We start from the raw sequence: 8434 nt of genomic DNA, 5'->3' as shown, positions 1-8434 counted from the left end.
AGTAACTCGAAATTGAAATGCGAGTTGTGCTCATGACGGCAGGAGATGTCTGTCTCACTTCCTTTTCCCTCTCCCAGAAGGGCGGGTCAAAGTCCTTCCCCGCACCCCGGTATCGCTCGAAACCCCTCTTTGCGGTGGTGTTCAGGTGGGCCATTTGCATAAGGCAATGTTAGTCCCTGCCGAAGCGGCTCACCTACCAGGTGTGAGGAGGGGCCAAGCGAGCACCTTAGACAATGGAGGTGCCCCACCAAAAATGCCCAACGACTCTCACAGTATAAGAAAAAAAAATCAGAAACCCAAAAGTTTTAAACCAACCAACCATTGTGTTGTAGCGCTGGCGCCGGGATCAGAGCAGACCTTGCACTATGACCTTGCGCGCCACAGCCTCGCGCTGTCGACGAGCACGGGCCGCCTGGAGGTGGTCAACGTGGAGACGCGGGGCGCCCTCCTCGCTCCCTCGTTTGTCCCAGTCCTGGTGCAGGCCAAGGGCTTCATCCCCTTCGGCGTCAAGGAGGCCATCAAGGACCTGGTCCACCTGTCGTCCGTGTCACTTCAGGTGGCCAGTACCCAGAGCCGCACCCCCCTCCTTGTCACGGCCGTCCAGAGCTCGCCGGCCCGCGGCACCCTCCTCGACGCGGTCTATCAGGCCGCCGAGCAGCAGCTGCCCGATGTGAGTACATGAACATTACAGCTCTCTTCCTGCCTGGACCCTTCAACCTGATGAACCACTGACTGTCTTCTTTCCTCTCCGTCGCAAGTTGAACGTCCAAGTCGCGTTCAGTGGATCCAGGGACAGCGCGGCGCTGCTGGTCAGCACTTCGTCCAACCTGGACCAAGCCCTGACGGCGGTGCGTCGCCAGCGGGGCCTCCTGCTCGCCGAGGTGCCGGCCGGGTTCAAGTTGCCGCCCGAGGTCCGCGAGCTGCTGGCCTACGAGCAGGGCCGTGCGCGCTACGCGCTGCTCAAGCACGTCGTGGACGTGGACCAAGCGAGCGAGGTGTTGCACGTCATGGAGGACAGCGACGTGCCGGTGGAACGCCTGGCTCTGTGCCAGGGTGCCGTCGTGTACATGGTGTTCCGAGGTGTGCCGGCGCAGCGCGTCCCCGGCGTTGTCAAGATCGTACAGGCTGCGCCGGGCGGCAACCGTGCACACTGCGTCTTCCTCCAGGACTCGAAGGCGCCTCCTTTCCGCCCGGACGCCGCCCCCTACGCCGCGCAGCTCGGCCTGGGCTTGCGCGTCAATGTGCTGCAGGCGGGCCGCTGGGGTGGCGTGTTCCGGCTGCACGTGGCCAGCCTCACCACCGGCAACTGCGAGCGCCTGAGCCGCACCCGCCAGATGCACATGGACGGCATGCAGCTGCAGTACCTGGGCGTCAACCCTTACAGCGACGAGGCGGAGGACGCGCGCACGGCAGTGGGGCTGCTGGACTACGCGGCGCGGGCCGCGGACGGCCAGCGCGTCATGGGGGTGTGCTTCCCGAGCGCGGGGCCTCTGCTGCCCGACGCCATCCTGGCCTGGCCCGTGCCACAGGGGTGGTCCGACGAGGACGCTGGCACGGTGCCGCTCGCCTACTCGACGGCGCTGTACATCAACGAGCTGCTGCAGCCGCGCGCGGGTGAGCGGGCGCTGGTCGTTGGCGGCGGCACGGCGGTCGGCCAGGCGGCCATCACCCTGCTGCTGGCCAAGGGCTGTCACGTGGTCACCTCGGTGCGTGACGAGCGGGAGCGGGCCGACCTGCGCGCGCGCCTGCCGCACCCCCAGCTGGAGGTGCTCCTGGGCACCGCGGAGAGGTACTGCCGCGACTTGAGGGCCAGCTTGAACACCTCCCAGTGTATTGACGTGGCGCTGGTCCAGGGGGGACCCAATGAGCTACAGACCGTCATGTTAATCCTTAAGAAGTACGGCAGGACTGTCCATGTCGGCGGGGACCACGCCCTTATGGGTAGAAAACTAGGTGCGCAATGGGAGAATGGAATCAGCACTTTACATGTTTGACATATCTATGCCTAACTTAATCCGTAATCTTGTCGTTACCAGGAATGCAACCGTTCATTCATAGCACCTCCCTGTACTCGGTGGCGTGGAATTGGCCTCTGACGGTTCGGCCGGAAACCAAGACGCGCGTGAGGGACGCCATGTTCACGGCGATCCAGCAAGGGGCGGTGCGCCCCCTGCCTCGCTACACGGCGCCGATCCAGGCGCTGGCAGAATCTCAGAGGTGCGTTGCTTCTTCAGCGTACCTGGACCGTGTCCTCGGACACTCCCCTAGTCCCTGGTGTGATTGTACATTCTGCGATACTGCGTGGTCTCGTTCTCATCCCGGTGGTTCACTCCAGGCGTGTCGCGGAGGGCGCGGGCAAGGTGCTGCTGTCCATGAAGTCTGACTCGGCCGCGGCGACGTCCTTCCTCGACCCGTGCCGCAGCTGCCTGGTGCTGGGCAGCTCCGCGGCGCGGGCCGTCTCCGTGGCCGAGTGGCTGGTGTCGTCCGGGGCGCGCGACGTGAGCGTGTCGCTGGCGGGCCGCGCGGCCGGCAGCGCCTGGCTGGCGCGCCGCCTCTCCCTCCTGGCCTCGCACTACGGCGCGAGCGTGCGCGCGCTGCCCTCCCCGCCCGCCGACCTGACGCAGCTCGTGAAGGCCGCCAGCCAGGCCGCACCGCTGGGCCTGGTCGTGGTGCTGGAGCAGCAGTCCGGGCGCCTCCGCGCGCTGGACGCCGCCACTCGCGACCCTGGCTGCACGCTGGCCGTCCTGGTCACGCAGGGATCTCTGGAGCTGGACGACGCCGTGCGCTGCCGCCGAGAGCAGGGCTACCCTGCTGTGCTGGCATCGCTCGGCGACCTACCCGTCGACATACGCCTCATGTCGCTTCAGCAGGTACAGGACCTCTACACAAAACTACTTGCCCAATCCCCTTTCTCCAATAACTCAAACCACACGAACGCTCCTGCAGATCCTCCGGACGGCCAACCAGCCGGGCATGCACGCCGTGGACGTGCTGCAGATCCTGCCGGACCAGGTCGACACTTCGGACTGCACCAACTCGGCGCTGTCCAGCTTGCTGCCGAACTCGTTGGAGGCGCTGCGCCGGCTGGGCTTGTCGCTCACGGACAGCGTGACCCAGCGCGTCCTGCCGACGCTCATGGGCGGGCCCGTCAGCCGCCGCAACAAGGAGGTGCCGCCCGTGTTCATGGTGGCCGGGCTGAGCGACTCGCCTCAGCGCGAGCTGGCGCCCACCGCCCGCCACCTGGTGGCGACCGCCGTGGTGCTCACGCCCCCCGACAGCGCCGCCAGCGTGGAGGAGGCGGCCGCCGCCATCAGGGACGCCGTCGTGCGGGTGCAGTCTCACGGCCCGTACACCTTGGCCGGTCGCGGCTGGGGCGGCTGCGTGGCGCTCGAGGCCGCCAGAATGCTGACCGAGAGCCAGGGCTGCTACGCGTCCGTCTTCCTGGTCGACGCCTCGCCCGACGCGCTCCAGGCCGCCGTGAAGCCTCTCCTGAACCACCCCAACGGGCTGCACTCCGCGCTGCTGAAGTACCTGCTCAAGCTTGACCGAGAGGTGAGTTTTCCGTGGGGTATACTGTATACAGCCTGGTGCAGCCTTTGGGCCTGCCTGCCCGCTGCCCTCAGCCGTGTCCAGCGTGATTGCCTACGTGGTCTCTGACGGGCGCTCCCCTCTCTTGTGTCTCAGACGGAGGACCAGATCTACCGCACGCCGAGCTGGGGCGCGCAGTTGCGCCTGGCGCTCGCGAACCTTGGACTCGACGGCGACGTGGCTCTGGAGGCCGCGTTGAGCTGCGTGCTGCGGCGCGTGCAGGCTCTCTGCCAGTACCGGCCGGTGGTTCTCGGGGACAAGCTGACCGTCACCTTGGTCAGCAGCAACAACTACCATCTGGAGTCCACCACTATCGGCGAGGTACGTTTTCTCGTCGTAGACAGACGCGGCATGAAGTACAAGAGGGGCGACCGTCTCTAGTGAGCAGCCTGGAAGGTTGGCAATTTGTGCTACAAAACCCCTGTAAGAAGGCGACCCACGGTACATCCCCTTGTCAGCCGAACCTTATACCGCGCCTGGCGGTAGAGAATCTTCACAGCTCGTTCTTTGATTTAACGCCGTGCCGCCTCTCTCGCAGCTAACGTCCTCGCTGCGCTCGCAGTCCCTCACCGCGGACGACGACGACGACGACAACGACAACCTCCACAGGCAGTGCGCCACTGCAATCAGCGCAGGCGTCCACGTCGGACGCTCCCACATGAAGGAGCGAAAGGCGCTCGCCAGTCTCGTTGTCAACTTTTAGTCCTTAAGTGTACGACAATAAAATTATTTAGGTATTAATTTGAGCTTCATTCCTCTTCTTGCGAGATAAGAAAAATAAAAACGAGCGCCCTGTGGCCCTCCGTTACAGCAGGCGATAGTTCAGTATTGCCCCCAGGTGCAGGGGGGCAGATACAACAGCTACAACAGCCAACAAACGCCTGCTAGGTAGGCCACGCCAGCGATGAGGTGCATGCGTGGCCAGCGGGCCGGCCTACCCTCACCGGCGCTGGTGCTCCTAGTGTCGAATGCTGGGAGCTTCTCGTCATGGTGCATGCATTATTGTCGTCTGTCGGGTTTGAAGAAGTTCTTAGACCGACTTTTTCCGGGCACACACAGTACACAAATTTCCCGCGCAATTTTCGGGTGTTTAGTTAGTGGGCTGCATCTACGCCTGCATACCAGGCAATAACATCCATACACCTGTACCGAAGAATTGCCTAGCAGGCGCGGATGAAGGGTGGCCTTGCCTTGCAGGTGGGCAATTTCCTTTTATACACAAACCTTGTGTGTAGGAAATCCACAATGGCACCGCTGCCCACTAAACACATATGTGTCTGCGTGGGAAATCGGCCAACGTACTTTATGACTTTATTTAGCAACACCGCCTTTGTGGTGACACGATGCGTGATACCAGTTATACACACATAAAATGAGGATAACACCCACCACCCGAGACGAGAGAGATCAGTAACACGACAGTTCAGAGGCCTCACCTTTAGCAAATACGCCCCCCTCGACCCCTCTCTCCCCTCGGGCCACATGAGGGGAAGGGTGGGGAAGTGGTTGGGAGAGATCATCACCACGACCACTAGCGCTCCTAGTGGCCACAACTTGCACGCGCCTCTACTGGGAAGTCTGCGATCAGCATCAGCTGTTCCTCCTATTATTGTTATCCTGGTTTGTTTATAAAGCAACGTCATACTTTCCTCACGTAATTTGTGTTTTGATATATGTTGAAAGTTGCAACAATTAATTACAGTACATTTTGATGCCGCATTAGGTTTACTCCCCGAAGATTTGCCTACTTCTATGTAAACTTGGTGAGTGCTGTATGGCTATGGATAACCCTTGACCTGACACCGATTGTCATCAGAGTGCTGAGGAGCTCGTTAAAATTCTAGTTTTTTTTTACGAATGGATTTAACTACATTGTCATATCTTCACTGTATGAATGTTGTCCCTCAGTGTTTTTTCCCCTCTTGTGTCAAAGTTATCATTTCACCTTTCTTAAGTTTATCTCTTATCAGTCAGTCGTCTGCTCCTGTATCAGTTCATTATATGAACACCTGGTGGCACCTACTACAGTCAGTCCATGAAAGGCTGTCTGGCCTGCAAGTTCTGTTGATTAGATAACCATTTTCCTCAATTTTACTATAGCTCACGATATACTGTTAGTAATGCTATTAGCTTAAGTTTAAATTTGATCTTTATTTGATTTTGGGCATTTTATTGCAGAACTATTCAGGCACTGAGTGTGAAAGAGCTACTGAAGAATATAAAGCTCATTGTCTGTGATAGTCATGTCGAAATCAATTATTATCAAAACTGAAAAGGGTCCGATACGTGGAAAAGAAGTCATATCAGATGATACCAAAGGAAAATACTTCAGTTTTCAAGGAATACCCTACGCTCGTCCTCCTGTTGGACCATTGAGATTTAAAGTAAGCTAGATCAAATTTCCAGGGCTATTATTTATTTCTTCCAGTAACTGCTCCTTAAACGAAATAAGATTTTCCGTTGCAGCCACCTGAAGATCTCGACTCATGGACTGAAGTGAAAGATTGTCAACAAGAAGCAGATCCATGCATCCAACATCACATGTATCTTCGTGACCTGAGAGGTAGTGAAGACTGCTTATATTTAAATGTTTACTCTCCTCAGGTAATTGGTCAAAACTAGTGTCTCTCTCATTTCACCAGCAAAGCGCTGAAACGTTTTTCTTGTTTTGCAGTTAGATATATGGGGAGCATCAAAATTGCCTGTGATGGTCAGAATACATGGAGGTGGATTTACCACAGGTAGTGCTGGGGTTGAAATGAATGGTCCTGACTTCATTGTCCAAGAAAGGGTTATTTTAGTCACTATTGGGTATAGACTCAATATGTTTGGTAAGTTTTCTTTACAATATTTTGTAAAAAAAATTATGTGTGCTCCTCTCTGCTAAAATTTTTAAAGAAAGAGGTCTGACAATTTTTTTCAGGATTTTTGTGTGTTGAAGAACCTGGTGATGCTCAAGGAAATATGGGCTTAAAAGATCAAGTTGCTGCTCTAAAATGGGTTCAAAGAAATATTTCCAGTTTTGGTGGAGATCCAAAGAGAGTTACGATTGCAGGAGAGAGCGCTGGAGGAGCCAGTGTCCACCTTCATATGATGTCTCCAATGTCTCAGGGTAATGTCTACCTAACTTCTGTAATTTTAAAATCAAATCACATAGCAAAAAATGTATTATAGCCCCACGTTTTATATTATCTCTTAGGTTTGTTTTCATCGGCAATATCTGAAAGTGGGGTTGCTATCAATCCTTGGGCTTTCACAAATGAAGGACGATCTCGTGCATTTCGTCTTGGTGAAAATCTGGGATTTAAGGGAAATAATGCTACTGAGCTTATCAGGTTTCTCCAATCTGTCCCAGCTGAAGATCTTGTGAGGGCTTCTCATAAAGCCTTTACTAGAGAGGTAATTTGCTTTCTTTCCAATACTAAAAAAAATCACTTGTTTTCTTTACTTTCCTACATTTTCTCTTCTTGGAAACAGGACAAAGAGTACTATTGTGTGGTTGCTCCTTTTCCATTTGTTCCTTCAGTCGAAATATCAGATGGTTCTGTTCAGCCATTTCTCTCTCAAAATCCCATCGAACTACTAAATGAAGGAAAGTTTTTCAAGGGTCCATTTATGGCAGGAGTCAATAACAGAGAAGGCATGCTTCTCTTAGCTGGTATGTCAGAAATATTATGTGAAGGCATAACGTGACGCACAAGTACCCTCCTATTTTAATATTTCCTCTTTTCAGCAATATTTGGTAAGGACAGATCAGAGATGCTGAAGAAGTTTGATAGCAGAATTCCCAAGCTAGTTCCAACAGATTTATCATCTCAACGTGGATCAACAAAGGAAAAAGAAATTGCATCCTCAATGCGCTGGTTTTACATGAAAAATAAGCCAGCCTCAGAAGAAAATCTTGTTGATTACTTTGATGTAAGTAGACATACTATCTGTTCTATGCATTCAGTAGCATTCTGAAGTGTTGTAATAGATGTCTTAATGTAATTCTTTTTTTTTTTGACAGCTCACAGGTGATCTAATGTTTATTTATGGTTTCTATAAAGCAATGAAATGTCACTGCAAGTTCACTTCTCCATATATATATGAGTTTAGTTATGAGGGTGTCTTCAATGTTTTTAAGAATGTGCTAGGGGAAGATAGTATGCCTGGAGCTTGTCATGCCGATGAGTTAGGGTATTTATTCAATATGGATCTGCTTCCGGAGGCACCATCTGATTCACATGCTTATGTCATGCGGAATATAATGGTTAAATTGTGGACAAATTTTGTGAAGTTTGGGTATGTTACATCCAGAATGAAAATGTGCTGTATGTTTTAATATTTTGTTTCTTTTTTGATAAAACATTACTTTTTTTCTTTTTTCAGCAACCCAACCCCTCAGAATGATAAATCTTCTGACATAAGCTGGATCCCATCGCATAGTTCTCAAATGTCATTCTTAAAATTAGGACCAACCATAGAGAACAAAAGTGGAGTGATTTCAGAAAAGAGAATGCTGTTTTGGGATGATATGTACAAGAAAGAGTCCAGTCTTAAAAACAAGCTCTAATGTTTCATAAAAGTTATGTTAATATTGCATTTTGGTTCAATGAATTGAAAGCATGGTTGTTTGGTTTAATATTCTGTCTTTTTTACGACTTTGTGCTTTTCTAGTCAATTGTTGACATCATATCTATAAAGTGCAAGTTTTAAAGCAGTCAGTAATCATTACAATTTGTAATCTATAATTTTGATACAAGTCAATTTATTAAATCTTGGAGGCTGGAAGATTTTTGTAATATAATTATAAAATGATTGCCTTCATTATATGTATGTCGTTTTTAACATTCTGGATGTAAGT

General features: G+C 52.7%; 2 protein-coding genes across 5 annotated transcripts; both read left to right on the top strand.

The window, feature by feature from the left end:
• The first annotated feature begins 238 nt into the window (after nucleotides 1-238).
• LOC127752220 (uncharacterized) lies at nucleotides 239-4329 on the top strand. Its single transcript, XM_052276977.1, has 7 exons — nucleotides 239-670; nucleotides 759-1953; nucleotides 2037-2217; nucleotides 2336-2870; nucleotides 2947-3552; nucleotides 3685-3909; nucleotides 4127-4329. Exons 1-7 carry the CDS (start codon nucleotides 254-256, stop codon nucleotides 4289-4291), a joined length of 3324 nt encoding a protein of 1107 aa, XP_052132937.1. The 5' UTR covers nucleotides 239-253; the 3' UTR covers nucleotides 4292-4329.
• Nucleotides 4330-5124: 795 nt separating this feature from the next.
• Nucleotides 5125-8427, top strand: LOC113208065 (esterase B1). Of its 4 annotated transcripts, XM_026424900.2 has the most exons (11): nucleotides 5125-5208; nucleotides 5312-5351; nucleotides 5767-5972; nucleotides 6055-6192; nucleotides 6263-6419; nucleotides 6512-6700; nucleotides 6788-6987; nucleotides 7066-7246; nucleotides 7322-7506; nucleotides 7598-7872; nucleotides 7960-8427. In XM_026424900.2, exons 3-11 carry the CDS (start codon nucleotides 5832-5834, stop codon nucleotides 8141-8143), a joined length of 1650 nt encoding a protein of 549 aa, XP_026280685.1. In that variant the 5' UTR covers nucleotides 5125-5208; nucleotides 5312-5351; nucleotides 5767-5831; the 3' UTR covers nucleotides 8144-8427. The 4 variants fall into 4 exon arrangements, with proteins under 4 accessions (XP_026280685.1, XP_026280687.1, XP_052132935.1 ...); XM_026424902.2 differs by lacking the exons at nucleotides 5125-5208; nucleotides 5312-5351 and adding an exon at nucleotides 5572-5701; XM_052276975.1 differs by lacking the exons at nucleotides 5125-5208; nucleotides 5312-5351 and having other exon boundaries at nucleotides 5614-5972.
• The last annotated feature ends 7 nt before the right edge of the window (nucleotides 8428-8434 follow it).

This window comes from Frankliniella occidentalis, unplaced genomic scaffold, assembly GCF_000697945.3.
Source record: "Frankliniella occidentalis isolate FOCC.00 unplaced genomic scaffold, Focc_3.1 Scaffold5298, whole genome shotgun sequence".
NCBI lineage: Eukaryota > Metazoa > Arthropoda > Insecta > Thysanoptera > Thripidae > Frankliniella > Frankliniella occidentalis.
This window is presented reverse-complemented; position numbering and strand designations above follow the sequence as displayed.

Excerpts from the sequence above, each read along its gene's own strand:
- LOC127752220 (XM_052276977.1), top strand. The coding sequence starts at position 254 with ATGCCCAACGACTCTCACAGTATAAGAAAAAAAAATCAGAAACCCAAA. Across the intron at positions 2,218-2,335 it reads GCGCTGGCAGAATCTCAGAG|GCGTGTCGCGGAGGGCGCGG; the intron begins GTGCGTTGCTTC and ends GGTTCACTCCAG. Across the intron at positions 3,553-3,684 it reads TGCTCAAGCTTGACCGAGAG|ACGGAGGACCAGATCTACCG; the intron begins GTGAGTTTTCCG and ends CTTGTGTCTCAG.
- LOC113208065 (XM_026424900.2), top strand. The coding sequence starts at position 5,832 with ATGTCGAAATCAATTATTATCAAAACTGAAAAGGGTCCGATACGTGGA. Across the intron at positions 7,247-7,321 it reads AGGCATGCTTCTCTTAGCTG|CAATATTTGGTAAGGACAGA; the intron begins GTATGTCAGAAA and ends TCCTCTTTTCAG. Across the intron at positions 7,873-7,959 it reads ACAAATTTTGTGAAGTTTGG|CAACCCAACCCCTCAGAATG; the intron begins GTATGTTACATC and ends TTCTTTTTTCAG.